Genomic DNA, 22,432 nt, shown 5'->3' on the forward strand with positions numbered 1-22,432 from the left:
GTGTAGCTACCATCTGTCACAACACAGTGCTATCACAATGCCATTGACTATATACCCTCTGCTATACCTTTCGTCCCTGTGACTTATTCATTTCCTAACTGGAAGTGTGTGCCTCCCACTCCCCTCCACCCATTTTGCCCCTCCCCCATTCCCTTCCTGTCTGGGAACCATCAGTTCTCTGACTTTAGGTCTGATTCTTTCTGTATGCTTACTCATGTTTTGTTTTTTAGATTCCACATGTAAGTGAAATCATATGGCATTTGTCTTTCTCAGTCTGACTGATTTCACTTAGCGTTAATACCCTCTAGTCCTATCCATGAAATATGTACTTTTTTTAAAAAAGCTCCCCAAATATTCTGATGCAAAGCTAGGTTTGATTCCACCAGTGTAGATTTCAAAGAGCTGGTCATTTCCAATCAAAAAGTTTTGCCACCTGCAGGGCATTTTTGACAGGGATCAAGATATAAGAAACCTGATTGGACAGGGCACCTGGGTAGCTCAGTAGGTTAAGCTTCTGACTCATAATTTCAACCCAGGTCATGATCTCACGGTTTCTGAGATTGAGCCCTGTGTCAGGCTCTGTGCTGATAACGTGGAGCCTGATTGAAGATTCTCTCTCCCTTTTTCTGCTGTTCCTGACACATGTACTGTCTTTCAAAAATAAATAAATATTAAAAAAAAAAAAAAAAAGAAATCTGGTTGGATAAAAACAAAAACCTCCCAAGAACACGATTTCAAGCACTTCACAATAATAACCATCACAGGAACAAAACACAGTTATCTTCAAATTTAAATTTATTAAGACATTCAGCTATGTCTGTCAGTCTACATCCAAATTTGCTACTAAAAATAAAATAAAGTCACATCCCACATTAGGAATATCGAGTCTGAAAAACACTTTTTGAGCCAAGCCTATTGTATAAATAAATGACTAGTTTCTTTTCATATCAAAATTCCCATAAAAAATTACATTCCCCCCTCCCCAGTTCTACCTGTAGCCATGATGAATGTAAAAATTTAAATATGACACATCCTTGTCAAAGAAAAGGTGCAAAGTCTATTAACAGCTTTAAAAGTGGCATTTGCAGAGTGTGATCATACAGTTATGTACTCATTCCCAAAGTGCAAATATTGCCATAATTTAACACTGTTTTGATTCAGTTGCAAGAATTAAACATTACACAGCATTGAAAAGTACACTTAAGGGCCTCTATCAGTGCCCTAAAGCCCTTCCCACTTTGGTCTCCTACACGAACGTGGACCCCAAAGTGTTCATTAGAGTTTTAGTTTACTTCACACAGCCAACACAGTATACAATATATTAACAAAAGTTTCATATACATCAAAATATTGGAGACTCCATCATAAAGTTCAAGAGTCTCAGATTACATGAATGCACCCGCAAGGCCCAAGTGCCCACCCACCCCCTAAAGCACATACGAAGTATGAGCGTGCTTCAATCTTTGAATACAATCAATGCTCCTACATCTTTGATTTCATTTCAGTGCTGTACAAAACTCAATTATCACCTGACTGAGTCCCAATTAACGAAGGGAAAGGGGTTGGTGACAAGGGCTGGTCACTACTCATACTTTGTAACAAGAATGATCCTGTTCCATAGAAAGTGAGAGGTCTGTTCTGCTTCGGCCTGCTTCTTCCCACGCTGTCCTGATGCTCTTTATCCTTCTTTCTTTAGCCCCTTTCAAGCACTCAAATGTGATTTTATTTATCCCTTCCAAGTCAGGGGCAATTTCTGAAGCTGCTAAGGCTGAATTTTGTTGGCAAACTTCTATATCAGCATAGGATACAGAAATACATTTTGATTAGCATACATTGCAAAATTTCTCCCACAATGTCAAGGGGATGAAAGCCAGCAGTCTCCACTGAGAGTACTTCCTGGGTCAGATTCTTGGAATGTCAAGTCTCCTGCCTCATCATCTTATACATTCATTTCTCAAATCTGAGTGCGAATTTCATAGTGAGTTAACTTCTCCAGAGTATCAAAGCATTACTTCTGCTTCTTTTCTTCTGGGCTGACCTCAACAGGACATACTTCATCTTCTGCACTAACACGATATTCCTTAGGATCACAAGTCCCTTCCTGGCTATCTGATCGTGTGACAATGCATTCGTTATTGTCCCTAGAACCTTCCTGCATCCCAGTCCCTGGAGGATGCTCTTGATTTGGAGGTTCAGTACCTTCCTGAAGCATGATGTGTTGCTCAGCTCCAGCATGAGGTTGTGGAACCAGCTCCGTTCCTAACCCTGCAAGCTGGGAGGAGTTTTTGAGGTGGCAGTGGCACAGAGGGCAGGTCTCCTGGACATACAGCCATTTCTTGAGACATCCTGCATGGAAGAAATGACTGCAAGGTGTGATCACAGCAGATTTCATGTCCTAGAAGCAGGAGGAAAGGTATCTCATAAATGTCTATTATCTAAAATCGTTGCTGCTAATCCCAAAAGTTCTAGTTTCATCATTTCTTTCCCACAAGTTCCCCATATAAAATTTGTAACACAGATCTTAGAATAAAACTCATTTTAGATTATAATAATAATCCTCCTGCCATCAGAGACCCCTTTATACCAAAATGCAAGAACCACTACCTAAGTAAATAAAAAAGAAAGTAAAAACCAAAAATGAGAAGGAAACTAACTTAACTGGCTTCTGCCTCAGTATGAAACATGAGCATCACACAACTATTGCAGTGTGATTACTGGGTCTCCCCCGGCACGGCATGAGTGTAATTAGAACCTCAGAAAATCTGATGAAGGCAGGACTTTCCACAGTAATGCTTCAACACAGCTGGACAGATTGTTCCATGATGAAATTACTGGCAAGGAGACAAAGTCAGCCACATAACACCAGGGTATTGGCAAGGAAGTGGCAATTTCATTAGGGACAATGTAATGCAGTCTTCAAGGTAAGGTCCGTATAAACCAGCATTTCTCAACTTTCATCACAAGCACCAGAGTGCTTGTTAACCATGCACATTCCTGGGCCACCCCAGTTCTACTGAATTGGGATATCTGAAGATGGCATTCACAAATCTGTAATTACAGCGGGTCACCCATGTGACTTTTATGCACACTCAAGTTTGATAACTATTGCAATAAGAAAGAAGTGGTGTATTTTGCATTAATATTCCTTGCAGAAGAAATATTTAAAGAGAGAAGGCTGAGGACATGATGCTTCAATTGCAAACATATACATTTGGTGACACAACCATTAATTTTGTTTGAAGTCTCAAAACAAGGAGTTGTAGTTGTCACATAAATTCCTTGCCAAAAACTGGTAACACCTGGGAGTCAACTTTTAAGCAGAAAGCCATCCAAGGAAAAGCAGCCAGCTGGGAAGTTAAGCAATTTGACTTTCATTTTCTGTGTGATATCAGCAGGTAGTTCTAGCACCTCAAAAAAGTGATGTGACAACAGGAAATACAAAAAGAGGACTCTTAAATCCCAGAGATGGAACATTTAGGTATGGGCTGCTAAAGCTGATGTACGGGTCTTTGACATGCTTTGTCCTGCATACAACAGGGCTACCAAGCACAAAGGAACCAGAACTAAGACCAGGACCACTTCACTTGGGGGGGAACCTACAATACTCCTTAGTTCCCCCAAATGCAAAAATCAACCTGGAAAACATTATTCTATGAGTACCCAAGGTATGTTCTAGTAACAACAAAAAAGTGGTAGTTGCATTTTATTCTTAGACAAAATTCTTGTACTAGATAGTCTTAAACACACAGATACACACACCCCATTAAACCGTAGAGTAGCCTTGGAGAAAGAACATTCCTTCATACTCAGTGACACCATCTATAGTTTTATTCCCCTAGCACACGCTCTTTAAGAGCAATTTTAAAGGAACAATTTCTGACAGTACAGTTAAGCTATAAAAGCTGCTACTCAACCACCCCCTTGCACAGGTTATTGGGGACTAAACTCTAGGCCTATTTTTTTGTTGTGACATTTCCAAACTCCTTTACATACTATCTTTCAGTTTTAATAGAGGGCAATCATCAGCTATTCGTGGCACACATGCCAAAGATGCCAGGAAGGCCGACTACAGTGCCATACCAATTGGTTGCCTCTACCCCACGTCCATACACACAGGCTATCTCCATCTCAGATATCCATCAACCCACAGGTAAACACGCACTCTCTCCAACTATGTTAAGTAAATGAATACTTCTTCCCCACCCTGGAAATACCAGAAGGAAAAGAGTCAGAATCTTGGCACACCACTTTTCAGAAGTTGCTGACTCCTGATAGTATACACTTGATAGTACATATATCTGTGTGTGTGTGTGTGTGTGTGTGTGTGTGTGTGTGTGTGTATTCAGGAGTAAATATAAAATACACCTGACCTGTTTTTCCTTTATTTATGGGTGAGCAATGTTGAAAATAACAATAAATTAGAACTTGGACTAAATTAAAAACTTAGTTTAGAAATAAAACAGAAATAGTCTATCAGGTCTTTAATAATCTTTGAAACCTTTTTTTTTCTTTTTTTTTTTAAACCCAGGAAATAATTCTGCCTAGAAATTTAACTTAAACTTGGTTAATATGGTTAAAGTCCCAGGAGATACATTGTATGACCCACCCAAATGGATTCTTACTGTGCAAGTTACCTGGTAACAGATGGCACAAATATCATTGTGTTTCTCCAGCTGCTCTTTTGTAGCAATAGGTAATGATTTAATCTTATTCACAGCATCCCTGCGGAGAAGGAAGCTCTTCCACCCCAGCTGTGCCCGAAGCCACACATTATAATAGGAATGGATGAAGATGATCATTGAGCCCATTACGGTCCACTCTCCGAAGATGGTCTCTGAGACACCATAGGCCACCACACAGAGGGCCACAAGAAACTCCAAGAGGCGGTAAGTGCCATTCACATAGTAGATGACATCATCCATGTTTTCCACTGGCTCTTTTCTGAATTCCTCAACCATAAATAAGACATAAATAAAAAGTGTTCCCAAAACCTGGAAAAAAAAATCACATTATTTTAAAACAGAATATTACCACTAATAAAGGCTTTGCATAGACTTTAAGCAATAACAACATTCCTAAATACTTTTAGGGTGCCATATTTAATACCTAGAGACAGTGGTGTCATTAAAATGTGGGTGCTCTCAGTAATCCAGGCATTCGCTATCAGAAAGCCACACCTTGAGACATAACTTTCTTAAAAATGATTCTGATTAGTTTCTGACTCATCCTTTCCATTTATTCCCCAGATCATCAAAACCTATTAAAGTTCCATCTAAATTGTCCTAATTCTGTAGTCATACATGTTCCTCAACTTTCAAAGAACCTTTACCCCTACAGGGAACAATGAATAAATCTGTGTTGCCAGTGCTATATTTTGTTACTTTTTACTGATCTAGCAGCAAAGAGCCACCTTCAAACTACAACAAGGTTTTCATTTCCTGGGCAGTATTATCAGTTGTATATATATACACATGTGTGATACACACGTATGTCATATATTTATATATACCATGAAACAAAAGATATTTCTGAGTAGGTATTTACTTTAAAAATGTGCTCCAAACAAGTTATAAAATCTTTTAATATTTTAGAGTTCCTTATTAATTTAAGCTTTACATGATAGTTGTGTATCATTTAAAAAACCAGCAAAGTTTCATTACCTTGGTAACAAAAATACAGTGACATAGACAGGTCTGGTATTTTAATAACCTACCATCTAACTCCTATGCTGAAATCAGTGTAATATTTTCTGACAAATAAGTTGGGAAGTGATCACCTAAACAGGCTACTTCTAATCATTAATCCTGAAGAAGTTTAATTTCTTTTCAAGAAGGAAAATAAAATCAGTTATTGCAGAAAGTTAGTTACTCCTAGGCTTACCTGAAGAGAGGTGAGAATGCTGCTGGAAATAATGATAAGCAACCAAAAATCCATGTGGAAAAACTGGCAAATCATGTAAGCCATATAAGCAGGGAACACTAGTAAAAATAAACAAAGGCTCACCGCACGGAAGTGTTTCCATAAACTCCTAGAGAAAGAAAAGTATTTCTTTAAAGTACCTGTCACCCAGGAGCACAACGATCACATTAGCAACTGATAGGTCTTTGGGCTGTGCTTACATTTCCCAGTTTACTGAGCATCCTTGTCCATGCCTGTCACTGTCCTAAATTTCAGGGCAAGTGTCATAGGCTTGGTATTTCAAAGCCCCCGACTCACCTCTTCTCTCCACAGTCAATTGCCAAGTGCCATCAATTTTTTTTCTGTTTTTTCCCTAATGGTTAGCTTTCGGTTCCATTCTCATTCCTACCAATTCCAAAGTGATTTTAGGCTTTTGTAGCATTAAGCCTTAGCAATTTCAAGAGTAATTTGTGGTTTTAAGTCATGAGACATCTTCTCCACCCACTGTGCCATGATGAAAATCTCTGCTACTGCGAGTACAATATTACTAAGAGGAATGGTGCTCCAGTGAACAGCTATATTATTAATCCTCACATCTGTCAGGCTTGGGGGTGAAAAACTATGAACCACTGTGTTATATGTAGGACCTACTAGCCGGTCTTCCTCTCCTGGTGCCTAATCTATCCTGGACATGGCCTGCCTAATCTTTCTACAGTTCTGCTAGGGTAATATTGCCAAAACCTGTTCTAAACTTCCTAGCCTGGCTTTTGAGCTCCTCTACTCCCAATTTCTTGGTCTAAACTTGTCAACATCTCTTCCTCACTATAAGCAAAGATGGTTCATTAACTGTATTCTAAGAAAAATACAAACATTCTTACATTCCACCAGAAATGCCTGTCCCACTCTCTTTTGTTCTAAACCCTTTAGGCTAGCTCAAGCTGAACAAATATATGCACACAGACAGGTAATGTGAATCCTTTCTCCAGGAATCACCAATCCTCTCAGAGTTCTTAACACTGGTACAGGCCAATCACTAAACTGTAGTATTGTTTCGGGGCACCTGGATGGATGGCTCAGTTGGTTAAGCGTCCTACTTTGGCTCAGGTCATGATCTCAGTTTGCGAGTTTGAGCCCCAAGTCAGGCTCTGTGTTGACAGCTCAGAGCCTGGAGCCTGCTTCAGATTCTGTCTCTCTCTCTCTGCCCCACTTGTGCTCTCTCTCACTCTCAAAGATAAATAAACATAAAAAAAATTAAAAAAAAATAAACTGTAGTATTGTTTCAATTATACAGATATTTATATATCATATAGCTAAACATGTTTATGTTTATTTTATATTATCTAAATAATATATATGTACATACCCAGAAAAATGTCTTATCACCCAAATTTAAACTCCTTGAAAAAAAGAACAAGAACTCTTTCTTCACATGGCTCAGTTTTTAGGCACAAAGGCTTATATGAAGTAAGTGCCAAATAAAACTAGAACATTTATTTTTGCCTGATATTTTTCAAATTATTTTCATTACCTTTTATTTTTTTACCTACTTATCTATCCACTCAAATGCAAAGTCCTATAAGCAGGATAAAAGTTATGGTTATCTCATGGGGGAATAGTTACTATATAGGTATAAAGTATACATAAATATATATAAAGTACATATGTATATATATGTTAGTGTTTACATATATATACTTCATATATAGTTCAGTATGTGTACACATATGTTGTGTACACACACACACACACACTTTTGAAATATAGTATAACCTTGTGCTTTTAAGACACCAACAAATTAAGAGGCTTCTTAGATTTCAGTTTCTGACTCCACTTTAACCCTACTCATCAGTAGTGGAATACATACACCAGAGGCCGTGTAATTATGGTAAAAGGAGAAGGAACATAACTTTTCTTTTTGTGTATCTCTTCATACATCACAATATTCTAATAAATCATCCCTTAAATACATCCCAATTTAAGACAGATTATATACCAAGTTGTAGAAGATACATAAACAAAAACCTTCCCTGAGTGCCTGAAGCAGAACTTTGGAAAATTTTCATGCAACAGGAAAAAAAGGTGTGATTTCCACTCCCCTGCAAGTTTACTTATAGAACTATTTACTTTATATACCCAATTTCCAAGTAAATAGATGATAGAGGGCCACCACAAGGGATGGATATATATATATATATATATATATATTTATCAGCTGTTTCCATTTCCTGGGTAAATAAAGGCCAAAGTTAATTTTTTAACATAGTAATTACAAATCTAGAAAGACACTGTGAACCCTCTGTCTTTTCCTCTCTCTTAAACACAAAACTCCATTACAATCTATGTAAAGTGAATATCAAGACTTAACAATTGTTAATGATTTCCTATAAAACATGAACACTTATTTAAGTTCATTATGAGGAAATGTAGATTTCAACCAAAATAGTTTAAAGCTCATGGCTACAAAAAAATTAAACTGTTTTAATTAAAAATCAGCATCTGTGATCTAAAATCAATGTAGAGTCTCAAGGAGACAAAAAAAAAGTAACATAAATCACCCATTCTACCTTTAACTATAATATAGGTGGGAAGGAAAAATAACCACACACAAAGTTAAATGCTAAACTGTGTGGGACTACTTGTAATTAGTAATTCAGAGAAGAAAGTGAATTATTATGATAAAAATTAAAGACAGGCACTTTGGAACTGTTTTACACCTTTTCTTGCAAGCATTTCTACTTTCTGAAGTTAAGAGACAAACTTGTCAGTAGTTCTGCTTTGAGATGCATAACAATTTTAGTTTTTTTAAAGAAAGGCAGGCAGGAAGGGATTAGTGTAAAAGTAGTTATACTATATTAGATGATAAATTATAAATTTTCTTTAAATAGGGTAATTTACCTTAAAACTTGAAATATATTTTTCAAAATCAAGCTGTAATACATTTATATAAAATAGGTATATATTTACATATACACAACCATATATTTATACACATACACTGAGAAGTATATACAACATTATGCCAAGAGTTACAATTTATGTCTAATTTTGGCATAAGTGTGTATACACACAAACACAAAAATATATATACATAAACACAAATACAGGTGTGTATATTATATACAGAAACAAATATACACATCTATTTAAGCAGTAAAAATTCAGTAAAAATCTAATTTAAAGGGTGCCTGAGTGTCTCAACTGGTTAAGTGTCTGACTCTTGGTTTTGGCTCAGGTCATGATCTCATGGTTTCTTGAGTTTGAGCCCCATGACGGGCTCTGTGCTGGCAGTGTGGAGCCTGCTTGGGATTCTCTCTCTGCCCCTCCCTCACTCATGCTCTCTCTCAAATATATAAATAAACTTAAAAAAAAATTTTTTTAAATCTAATTTAAGATAAAATATAAAAAGAATAGCAGAAAATGACACTGAAACCTCATCCCAGTAACAGGTGCCTGGGAGGCTCAGTCGGTTGAGTGTCAGACTTCGCCTCAGATCATGATCTCACAGTTCATGAGTTCAAGCCCCACGTCAGGCTCTGTGCTGACAGCTCAGAGCCTGGAGCCTGATTCGGATTCTGTATCTTCCTCCCTTTGCTCTTCCCCCACTGATGCCCACTCTCTCTCTCTCAAAAATAAAGCTTAAAAACATTTTAAAAAATAAAAAAAAAAAAAAAAACAAAACCCAGGTTAAGCACTATACAATAAAATATACCTTATAAACACCCCAATCCATTTTTTTAAAAAGTTTGTCATTTGAATATCTACTACGTAATTAGAATAAGTAGACCATCACCCTAAAATTCCTTGTTAAGACCTGGAGTAAAATTTATAGATAAAGGTTAACAAATATCTCTATGGCTAAAATTGAGACACCTTTTTAAGTTAAACACTGAAAATTACCTCTAGTCTAAGCAACTCCAAAGACATGTGAGGATTCTTCCCCTAATAATTATTTTCTTTAATGACAGAGAGAAGCGATGTTTCATGAATTATCAATATTATCTCTTGTTTCTCTAATTTGAGAATTAAGACACGTTTCATTTCCTTTTTTAATCTTAACCCAGTACACGGAATTAATCATAATCCCTGATTCAGAATGCACTATTGCCATTGGTCTGGGGGTGTCCCTCTCTTTACTGAGTTAGTAACCTAATTAGCTCTCTTAAATATTGTAGCAAGCCTTCACGAACCCATCTCCCCATACAAAAGTGAGGGCCTGGACAATAACCCCCATTTAACCATATGGAAGGCCTGCCTTTTCCATATCCTGCCTCACTCCATACAATGAAAGTGTTCTTTACTCTCTTGCTTGCTTCCCTTTTTAGAGTTTTAATCTGTATGTATTCCTAAAGAGGAGATTTAAAATTTTTGTTTTTAACATAAAAATAACATTCTATACTGTCATCTTTTTGGAGTTACTTTTTAACTTTATAATGTTATGAATCACTCCTACTGTTTTATGTGTCACAAGATTTCTAATATTCCATGGTGAAAATTATCACATTTACTCACCCACTTTCCTGTTCCCAAACATGTCATTTGGGTTGTTTCCAGATGTCTGCTACTATGCATTGTGCTATGAACATTCTTCTACATGTCCTTACTGAGCATGTGCAAGAATGTCCTGAGTATACATGTAGGAGGAGATAATGACCAAACTGTTCCCAAAGTCATTACACTTTACACTCCCACCAGAAACCAGAGATACCCTGTGATCTAGACCTTCCTCCACCCTAGGTATCAGCTGATTTTTTTTTCTCTCTCTCTTCTTCCTTCCTTATTTATTTATTCCTTGCCAATCCCAGAGGTTGAAAATAGCACCTCAATGTGGTCTTGATTTACATTTCCCCCATTAGTAAAGAGGTTGAACCTCTCTTCATAGTCCTGTGTTTCTTCTTTCACTAAAAGCCTAAAGATAAAGATGTATTTCATCTTCTATTTCTCTTCTTCATCTGAGCTGTTTGTGTATTGATATCAATTCTTGGATGAGTATAAATACTTCGAGTATCTTCTCGTAGTTTGTAAAGTTAACTTTAGGTTTAAAAAGTTAATTTTAATAGTTAGATTTATCACTCTGCTTTCACAGTCATTCTCAACTCCTAGTCTCCCTTTCCCAGCAGTTCTGTCAGTTTAAGAGATTGTTTCCCACTTGAAGGTCCAAAATATGCTAGCCTATGTAGAGTTTTAATTTTTTGTTTTGACATTTCAGGTCTCTTAAAATTCCAGAGTTGATCCTTTGTTTATGGTGTGAGATAGGAACCCATTCCATCCTTTTCTAAACAGAAACCGTTTTCTTCCAGCAGAATTACGGAAGACTACCACCTGTCCCCACTCATCTGATATGCCACCTCCGTCACATACCAAAGTTCCACATACACAGATCTGTTTGGGGGCTCCCTGTTCAAATGCTCAAGTTGTTTCTATTTGAGCCAGTATTACAAAAGCTTCACAGTACCTCCTACTATGAGTGAAATAAAACTTTATCTTCCTCAAGTTGTCTGATTTCAATACAAGGATTATACTAGCCACACAGAATGAGTTGTGTAGTATTCTTTCTATTGTCTGGAAGTGCATGTTTAAAATAGGGATAATCTGTTCCTTCAAAGTTTGGAACTTGCCTGTACTGCCATCTGTTTACCATTTGCCTTCATTTCTTTAACAGCTACAGAACTATCCAGGTTTTTAAATTCTTCTTGAGTCAGTTCTAGTAAGTTACATTTTTCTCATACTTCTCAGTTTTGCTCCTTTCCCTCTAAATTTCCTCTGCATGAGACCTTGGAGGAAGAAGTCAGTAATAAATAAAGCTAGTGCAACATCCTGGAGGAAACAAGAACCGGATTTAATGGTTCTTATGGCAGTGGAATTACAGATTGTTTTTTCTCTTTCCCAAACTTTCTATAGTATTATATTAGTCTTACTAATATATGCCAAAGTAATTAGTATAATTAATGATACTCCCAGAAAGGAGTAATTAATAATTACTAAATGATACTCCCAGAAAGGACAAAATAGTGTTGTACTCAGATAAAAAACAACCCAATCACTTAAGTGGCTATTTAAGGGAGTTCAGCACCAAGTTCAACATCTTAAATGCTTCTATTGAGATACTTCAACCCTCAAAACCAAATCTCAAATAACTATAATGAACTGTAACGATTAAGGTTATCTGAAACAAATCAAAGTTTATTTAAATTAAAATGGATTCTGTCAGCTATTCTACCATTTGAGAAAAAATTTCAGAATGTTCAGCAATGTGGGATATGGGAATAGAAAGATAAATGTGATGAACTACAAAATGTTAATTTGGAATGTTTTAAAAATCTGCTATCAAATTTCGATCTCCCAAAGATCACCTGTTCCCTTACTCATAAAACACTACCAAAGCGGCAATAAATTCAGATAGTTCAAAAATCAAGAGAGTGTGAATGGATGCTGGAAAAAAACAGTGACACTGAATTTTAAGCGTTCTTATAGAATGCCCTTGTATAAACTATAATAAGCTAAAATTGTATCTTAAAGAGCTAAATGATAATTTGACTTTTATTCCTTAAGAAAACCTCTATATAGTATGGCATGAACATGAATGCAGCTATTAATTTCACTTGGTCCCAGAAGGTGTCAAAAAGTCCCATTAAAACCTAAGTTGGGGGCGCCTGAGTGGCTCAGTTGGTTAAGCGTCCAAATTCAGCTCGTCATGATCTCGCGTCGTGGTCTGTGAGTTCGAGCCCCGCGTCAGGCTCTGTGCTGACAGCTAAGAGCCTGAAGCCTGCTTCAGATTCTGTGTGTCTCTCTCTCTGCCCCTCCCTTGTTCATGACTGCCTCTCTCTCTTTCTCTCAAAAGTAATAAACATTAAAAAAAAAATAAAACCTCAATAAGTTGCAATGGTTCTAAAATGCCATCAGATGAGGTAGTTATTCCATTAATGGCTATCTTTACGACTGCCTGAGAGCCTTTATTTCTCTCTTTCCAATGATTTTCTCCTTTCTCTCAATGCTTTCTCTGCTTTAGCATCACACAAAATAAAATTATTTGGTATATTTCTTGGACTGAATTTTCTGCTCTCCATTTTAAAATTGGACAAATATAAAAAGTATTAAATATCTCTGAAGAAGAAAAACACTGACTTGTAATTAATTACATGGTCTTTGATGTGATTTCTAACTATAGGCATCTTGAGAGGAAAAAAACAGAAATGTTAAACATATAGAAAGAAATTTAAAAATGTAAACTCATCACCTTAAGCTAATACCAATTATTCATCCATGTTCTGTCTCTAAACATTATCTTCAAAAAAATCTTCAAAAAAATCTTCAAAAAAATCTACATATATAAAGAATATTACAAAAAATTTTTAGGAAGTTTCTTACTTGTCTCTAGATGCTCCCAGCGCCAAAACAATTGGATCTGCAATCTCTAACATTGACTGTAGGATAGAAGCTACAACAATGAAGAGGATAATACTGAGCAGGAATGCCCGATGAACAACCTGTAGTTCTATGAGACCAGTCTGTACTGCCAAGATTAACAGCGTAACTCCTTCTGTCATGCCCCTAAAAAAAACACACATTTTTAGAAAAACAAACAATCAGAAACTCATTTCATTCCATGAGCAAATAATCCTGATCAGAATGTTAATACATATAACATTGATATAACACATATAATATATAACACTGACATGTAATAACAATATAATGACTATGTAATAGTCATAATATTTCACTATGTGTAAAACATAATTACTATTATTTTAGCATACAATGAGAATAAAAGCAACTTCTAAGATAAATAAAAGGTTTTGCTAATGAGCCAGACACTCTACCATTCTGAGATATCCACTGAATTACACATATTTATATCATGAGCTTTTTCCTGACTATAAAAGATAAAATCATAGGTGAATGTCTTCATAATCTTGAAGTAGGAAAGGTCTCTTTAAGCAGACCATAAGAACCAGAAGACATAAATACAAACTTTTTTGAAATTCAATTGCCATATGGAAAATATATACAAAAATCCTTAGAGATCTTTTTTTATCCTATTGACTTGATTTATAAATAACTCTTACAAATAAATGAACAAAGGATTAAGTCCAATTTTCAAAACCACAAATTAGCAAATATTTCGAAGTCTGATGACCCAAGCACTGACAAGGAATCTGAGAAAAAATGGGAACACTAATGTTGACATAAAACATGTAAAACCTTTCTGGAGAAAAATTTGCTAATAAATTTAAAATATATACACAATTTAACTCAGTAATCTTGCTGGTAATAATTTACCCTATGGATGTACTACAAAAAATTTATATGTAAGAGAAAACACAGTGAATAATAAAACATGTTATGTGACATCATGGGAATATAACTGGCAAAATCCAGATTCTGAAAAATTAAGTAGAACAATCTAGTGTCTTCAACAAATAAAATGAGAGGGGGAAAAAATACAGAGAGACAGCAAGGACCTAAACATTAAAAGAGACTTAAAAGATATTAACCAACTGCAATATGGGCCTTATTTGGATCTGAAGCTGAGCAAATAAAATGTTTTAAAAAAAAGATCAGGAAAATATGAACACCAACTGGGAATTTGAGGTCAAGGAATTCTTCTCTTACTGGGAATGAATATTTTATTGTTGTTATGTTTTTCATATGAGACTGAAATACTTGTGGGTAAAATGGTATCATATCTGAGATTTGTGCCAAACAAATGCAGCCAGGAGTTATGGAGGGGACAGAGTAAGTGAAGTTGATAAGGGCATGCATGATAGAAGATAGGCCATATTATTGGAGATGGGTGACAAGTATATGGAGGTTCATTTTACTATTCTCTCAACTTTGTTAATTTGAAATTTTCCTAATTAAGAGTTAAAAAGAGAGACATATACAAAGATACTCACAGCACAATTTTTAATAGCAAAAAAAATACATTTATATTTTAGAATACTATGCTTTAATCAAAAAAATGAGGATGTCTCTGTTGACATAAACAAATTATCTAAAAACTATTTAAAAGAAAAAATAAGGTGTAGAACTGTTTACAGTATGTGGAAATGAACAACAACAAAATATATATATGCATTTTTCCCCATAAGAAAATTTAAAATAATGATCTATAGCTGTTACCTTTGGGGAAAGGAAATGACAAGCAGGGGAAGGAAGAGTTGTCACTTCCCGTTTGGTATTTTCTGAATGGTATTAATTTGGTGAGCTTATACAGGAATTATTTTTCTTTCTTGCCCTACCCCCCTTCTTTTTTCCATTACAAAAGTGTTAGCTGGGACTGGCAGGAAGGTTATAAGGTAGAAGTTTTTCTCTTTTCTCATAAAAAAACTAAAATGTACACCAAGAAAAAAAATTATTTCTTCCATTTACAAGGTACTCACCATCTACTAATTCTGAAATATTCCATAAAGATTTAAAGACTTTAAGATTCTTTAAATTTATATAAATGAAACCATTAAAAATTCTTACATTAAGATAACAGATATTATGACAAGTACCAAAAACAGGGTTTCCCAATATCTGATCTTAGTGATTTAATAACAACTAGATTAACTATTCTTGGATTATCATTAATGCATCCTTTGAAACTTCAATCAGTATCAAATTTATGTCCAACCATAAAAAATTAAGCAAGTATCAAATACAGAAATTTGATTTTAACATGGCTACACTTAACTTCAAATGGAAAAAAAACAAGCTATTAAAAATCTCTTAAACTCTGGGGCTCCTGGGTGGCTCAGTCGGTTAAGCATCTGACTTCGGCTCAGGTCATGATCTCAAAGTTCGTGAGTTTGAGCCCCATGTCGGGCTCTGTGCTGACAGCTCAAAGCCTGGAACCTGCTTCGGATTCTGTGTCTCCCTTTCTCTCTTGTCCCTCCCCTGCTCGTGCATGCTCTCTCTTTCAAAAATAAATAAACATTAAAAAAAAATTTTTTTAATCTCTTAACTCTAGGAAAGTGTCCAGTATATACTGATAAGTACAAACAATAAAAATCCATCTTTTACATATGGAAATTCAGTTATATTTTTCATAGTATTTTTAATACAAATAGTTTCAACCATTCAAAAAAAAAAAAAAACCTTCAAAATACCATTTCCTCTGAAATTCATCATTACTTCTTCAAGTTATATATAATATTTAAATTTCTAGAGATATTCATAGTCAAGAACTTACCTATTCATGGCAGGATCATTCATGAAAGCTCGATAACCTTGCAAGTAAAACTTGCAGAGTGTCAGAACACCCAAGGCAACAAAAGAAACCGTGAAGACCAAGCCCAGAAGTGAGTAAGGAGTGCTGCAGCATTCAGCAATACTAGAAAAGAGCAGGTGGGGGTATTGATAGATAAACGTTTTCCCCTGGAAATAAAACCATCTTAAGCCTTCAAATAACCACCAAGCTTGTTCTGATCCTTATCAATTAAAACACCCAAACCAAAATTTAAGGTAAAATCACCTGACCACTACACTAATAATTTAAATCCATTCTTATTATTATCCTAACCTACACTTTTAAAATATCTCTTTGGCAAATATTCAGTATACAGAACCATATCTGAAACAAGTCTGATTTTTATTTATCTATCATCTCTTTCAAATGCAGTAAGAGCTTAAAATTTTGTTCAAACCTTAAGAAACATACAATTATGTATGTATGTATGTATGTATGTATGTATGTATGTATGTATGTATGTATAAAAAAGGAATAGAAAAATTACTTGGGCAAGACACCTAAATGTCATCTAAAATCTCAGTATTAGGGGCTCCTGGGTAGCTCAGTTATGTGTTCAACTTCAGCTCAGGTCATGATCTCGGAGTTCATGGGTTCAAGCCCCACACTGGGCTCTATGCTGACAGCTCAGAGCCTGAAGCCTGCTTCAGATTCTGTCTCGTCTTTCTACCCCTCCCCCACTTGTGCTCTGTCTCTCTCTCTCTCTCTTTCTCAAATAGAAATCAACATTACAAAAATTTTTTAATAAAAAAATAAAAAATAAAATCTCTATTACTTTCTTACTTTTTAAATAAGTCCAAATTCATTCATAGCTTATTGATTTATTAAGCCTATTACACCATGCTACACTTCATTTGATTGTGCTAATGGATAATAATCTGGTTTAAAACACAACTAATCCCAGTCCCATGCTTAGGTTATTATCCTAACCACAGAATTCTATTTCTTTTCTCCTTAAATTGAATTACTCTTTGGATCATCTTAAAATTCTGCATAAAACTTCCATAGTAATTACATAAATACCAAGAGCAGTGAAACTTCATTAATAATGAGTTGGCTATCAAAATGTATTTGGTATCAATTTATTGCATGTTTATAGAAGCTAATTATCAATTAAAGCTGTTATTTTCAGAAAGCACAAAATCAGGGGCACCTGGGTGGCTCAGTTGGTTAAGCGTCTGACTTCGGCTCAGGTCATGATCTCCCAGTTTGTGGGTTCGAGACCTACATGGGGCTCCAGAGACTGGAGCCTGCTTCGGATTCTGTGTCTCCCTCTCTTTCTCTGCCCCTCCCTTCCTCATGCTCTCTCTCTCAAAAATAAACATTTAAAAATAAATAAATAATTAATTAAAGTACAAAATCAGACTCAGTGCCAATAAATTTATTCTTATTTACTAAAATAGGTATGTCCTATGACATTTTTATTGATATTTAATTCTGTGTAACATTTTCCCTACACCACTTAGTGCACAGTGCTCCATCATTTGGTTGGCCGAGAAACAATGGCTCTATTAATGAAAAATTTAAAATTTTTATTTGCTTACACTATCAACAAGAGCCAAAGTATGGAAAGAGACCAAATGTCCACCAATGGACAAATGGATAAAGAAGATGTGGTATATATATACAACAGAGTATTACTCAGCAATCAAAAAGAATGAAATCTTGCCATTTCCAACTACGTGGATGGAACTAGAGGGTATTATGCTAGGTGAATTAAGTCAGAGAAAGACAAATATCATCTGACTTCATTCATATGAGGACTTTAAGCTACAAAACAGATGGACATAAGGAAAGGGAAGCAAAAATAACATAAAAACAGGGAGGGGGACAAAACATAAGAGACTCAAATATAGAGAACAAACAGAGGGTTGCTGGAGGTGTTGCAGGAGGTGGGATGGGCTAAATGAGTAAGGGGCATTAAGGAATCTACTCCTGAAATCATTGTTGTACTATATGCTAACTTGGATGTAAATTAAAAAACCAAATTAAATAAAAATACCAAAAAACCCTTTGATCTGCTTATATGTACTTTCCTGAAGGACAGAGTTTCAGTCTTGCCTTTATGTACCAGGGAATGAAGATAGTGTGTGTGTGTCTGTGTGGGTGTGTGTGTGTACACAGACACACACACACAAACCCATGTGCTAGATTGGGGGCCTGAGATTCAAATTCAAGAGTGGAAAAATAACAAATACAGATCTAGCATAAGCTCACAAAAAAGATCCTTAGTAGAAAAAGGACTCTGATGACTTAAGACTAGTTTTTTAAAAAATCTAAATCTTAAAAACTAAGTCTTAGAATTCCTTTGGGGCAAATAGAAAAGTATTAGGATATACTTATTTCACCAATTATTTGACTGTATCTGAATAATGAAGCAAAACATTAAAAATAACATGGCATAGGGGTGCCTGGGTGGCTCAGTCAGTTAAGCATCCGGCTTTGGTTCAGGTCATGATCTCATGGTTCGTGGGTTTGAGCCCCATGTTGAGCTCTGTGCTGACGTGCAGATTCTCTCTCTCTCTCTCTCTCTCTCTCCCTCTCTCTGTCCCTCCCTCACTTGTACTTTCTTGCTTTCTCAAAATAAAAAAACTTAAAAATGAAATAATATGGCATAGTGCAAGAGGAAGTCATAGGGTTTGAACTCAGATGGGATTTGAGATCAGCACTGTTTTTGTTTTTTTTTACCAGTGTCACCTGGGGCAAGTTACTCTTGGCACAGTCTCCTGAGCTATTAAAATGATAATGATAATAGAGGCACCTATCTCTCAGGGTTGCTATAAAGATTAAGTGTGAAGAAAAGTGTTTAGTAGTGTGGTTGGCATATATTAAATACTCAGTAAATGATAATTACTTTTAGTAACATATGTTTTATTTACCCAACCAATAATTTACCTTGAAATTGAAAAAATATTTTTATTTATTATATTTTTAAATGTTTATTTTTGAGAGAGAGAGAGAGAGAGAGAGAGAGACTGAGTACCAATGGGGGAGGGGCAGAGAGAGAGAGGGAGAGGGAGACACAGAATCAGAAGCAGGCTCCAGGCTCTGAGCTGTCAGCACAGAGTCCGGTGCAGGCCTCAAACTCACGAACTGTGAGATCATGACCTGAGCTGAAGTCAGACACTTAACCAACTGAGCCAACCAGGGGCCTCTGAAAAAATATTTTTAAAATTTGCTATGTACCTTTTCACAAATCATTTGACGAAACCAAATATACCATTATTACATTAGCACCTTCCCTGCACTGCCAGACATAGGCATCCACTGAATGAAAATCCTATCTCAATTAAATATGGGGTATTCTAATATAACTGGGAAAAGTTAATTTGCAAAACTTACTACTCCTGGATCAACGTTTTCTCTTCCTAAGGTTATGTACAGTATCACATGTTCTCATTAATTACCTTGTCAGGAAAAGGAAAAGAAGCCTCTCACGTGATGCAGGCTGATCTCGAGTACTGAAATAGGAGTAAATCTGAAGAGCAAATAAGACGAGCCAGAAAACCATGAAAAGTACAGGGACTACGAGTTGATTCCACAGGGACATTCCCAAAGCTAGAAGGCCATATACCTCTACTACCTGAGTAAGAAAATAAGATAGGAAAACATCTTGTATCACTTCAACAAACACATTTAAACATAAAAGAGTAATACAGAGAAAAATAAAATAGCTTTTTTTCACTGTAAGGTTGTTTCAGATAAATTCCTTTAAAGTTTTCTCTATACAGTCACTAAGTACCACATTTTTAAAAATTCACTGAGTTTTCATTATTGTTAACACGACACACACTCATCAAATGACCACCATAAATTCCCCTTATGGTTCAGAGTAAAGTCACTTTCAGAGTAAAATTACATCAAAGGCAGGTTGTAAACTGACTCATCTGTAAATCATAATGATCAATCAGGACTACCTTAAATGATACAATAGTGCTTGAGTGGCTAGAAAAACAGGCAATATGAAAGGAAGACTTTTTCAGGATTTAGTCAGGAAATTTTATAGGTGAAACAGTTTGACGAAGACAGAATAATCACTGGAGTTTACTGGAGAGAGAAGACAGTTAGCAAGTCTTTTTTTCCCCAGATAAATCAATTCCCCTTGTTCCTCCTATGCATTTTTCAAACAACATTTCTCAATTTATTTGGTTTGCCAAGTGCCTTAACACCAAGAAAAAAGGTACATGTAGAAAAAGTTTATTAATCTACTAATAAGTAAATTAGCTTTCTAGTTTGTAAAATAATCTCTTATGAGATTGATTAGGAAGAATCAATTTTCATAATCTGATTCAGCCAAAGAGCACAATGTAACCAAGTTTCTAGAATTACTATGCCAGGGACCAGACCCTGGTAACACAACAGGGTTCTCCAAGGCAGGCTATAAACTATAACCTACAGAGCCAAATGGTCTTGCTGAAACTCTCAGTGTGATACCAGAATGCTTCAATAAACTACAAATATCTTAAAATACACTGACTTCAAGTTATTCTGATTTCTAATTAATACCTATCTCTAGATAAAGATTTTTTTTTTTTTTTTTTTTTTTTAAATTTTTTTTTCAATGTTTATTTATTTTTGGGACAGAGAGAGACAGAGCATGAACGGGGGAGGGGGCAGAGAGAGAGGGAGACACAGAATCGGAAACAGGCTCCAGGCTCTGAGCCATCAGCCCAGAGCCTGACGCGGGGCTCGAACTCACGGACCGCGAGATCGTGACCTGGCTGAAGTCGGACGCTTAACCGACTGCGCCACCCAGGCGCCCCAGATAAAGATCTTTTAAGCATTAAGTTAAAATACACTGACTTGCAAGTTATTCTAAATTTAAATTATTTTCACCTGGAGGCACCTAGGTGGCTCAATCGGTTAAGGATCCAACTTCAGCTCAGGTCATGATCTCACAGTTCACAGCCTCTGTGAGGCTGACAGCTCAGACCCTGGAGCTTGCTTTAGATTCTGTGTCTCGCTTTCTCTGCCCCTCCCCCTGTCACACTCTTTCTCTCTCTCTCAACAATAAACATTCTTTTAAAAATTATAAAAAATACTTTTAGTAATAAAAAAATAAATTCCATTTGTAACTCAAATGCTTTTTCTAAAATCTAGTCAAGATTAACTTCTATTTTTCCCCTACTAGAAAATATTTAAAGAAAAAGCAAATTGTCCAACTACGTGCAAAATAATTATTAGCAGCAAATGATCATTGAGAGGTAGAGAGTATTTTTCCTCCTTTCCATTCAAGAAACATGACTAAAAAGCCTGATAGTTTCCATTTCTTGCCTATCCAATTCTTTCCAGGTTGTGAATTTTATAACTTATAATTTATTTTCAACTACAACATCTAGTGATGCATGAATCTTATGGCAACCAAGAAGGTAAACATGACATTGAAAAATGAGGGCTCTGTCCTTATGATGATAAAACATCATCCAATTAATGTTTACTGCCTACTGTTTTCCTACAAACTAGGATAGCTCCACAAGACTGAATTCAAAGAAAAACACTAGTCATTCTTACTCTGAATGGAAGTACAGTGCTTCCTCATGAAATAGCTCTTCACGGAGTGTGAAAATAACTTCCTCTTCTCTGAAAGACCTACTTTTAGGAAAACTGCCCAAGTTAATCATTACATAAGATGAACAATGAAGGCAGAATCAGGCTAAAGCCAAGAGTAGAGGGAAATTTTTCTGGGAAATCTGTCCCTGGGGCTACAACAACAACAACAACAACAACAACAACAAAACCCACTTCACTTAGTAGTTTCAGTTTGGTCAATCTGAGAGCATCCTGTACCTTAAGGTCACATACACACAGTCGAAAGGTAGAAAAGAATGTCCATTTTAACATTTTGTTTTTATGTATCAATGTCAGTTTTAGTATCTATTTTATATACTGAAACTTATCAATTAAGGCAAATGGAAATAGATAAATATCTATTGTTTCTGTCTGGGAATAATCTGTTTTAGAGCAAAGGTTAAAAAAAGTAGGATAAGGCAGAAGCACATCATGTTGGCAACATCAGTTTATCTAAGCAAAATCCATCATAGTATAAACAACTTAACTTCTCAGTTTACATAAATTAAGCAAACATAGGGGGAAATAACTGTAGGCACAGGACTATAACCAGGAGAAAAACCAGGATTTGACCCCTAGATTTTCAATTCTGTATTACTTTGGTCTTTGTTATAATACTCAACACATACAGAATAATGTCTGCCTGGCACCAAACTCACTTAAATCTCACCTAACCCTATGAGTTAGGTACAACTGTTATTATTAGCTCCATTTTATGGATAAACCAACTTA

The 22,432-nt window shown here is 35.7% G+C and overlaps 1 protein-coding gene across 1 annotated transcript in view; it reads right to left on the reverse strand.

Moving 5' to 3' along the window:
• Positions 1-777: 777 nt before the first annotated feature.
• RNF145 (ring finger protein 145) overlaps positions 778-22,432 on the reverse strand; it is a 64,520-nt gene continuing 42,865 nt past the window's right edge. The window contains exons 6-11 of the mRNA XM_086705361.1: positions 19,540-19,715; positions 16,076-16,216; positions 13,264-13,446; positions 5,881-6,028; positions 4,635-4,991; positions 778-2,395 (exon numbers count right to left, since the gene is read on the reverse strand). Coding sequence (XP_086561487.1) covers positions 2,009-2,395; positions 4,635-4,991; positions 5,881-6,028; positions 13,264-13,446; positions 16,076-16,216; positions 19,540-19,715 — 1,392 coding nt within the window. The 3' untranslated portion in view covers positions 778-2,008. The remainder of the gene's footprint in view (positions 2,396-4,634; positions 4,992-5,880; positions 6,029-13,263; positions 13,447-16,075; positions 16,217-19,539; positions 19,716-22,432) is intronic.

The sequence above is a fragment of the Puma concolor genome, chromosome A1 (genome assembly GCF_028749965.1).
Source record: "Puma concolor isolate L17-30 chromosome A1, mPumCon1.1.hap2, whole genome shotgun sequence".
Taxonomy (NCBI): Eukaryota; Metazoa; Chordata; class Mammalia; order Carnivora; family Felidae; genus Puma; species Puma concolor.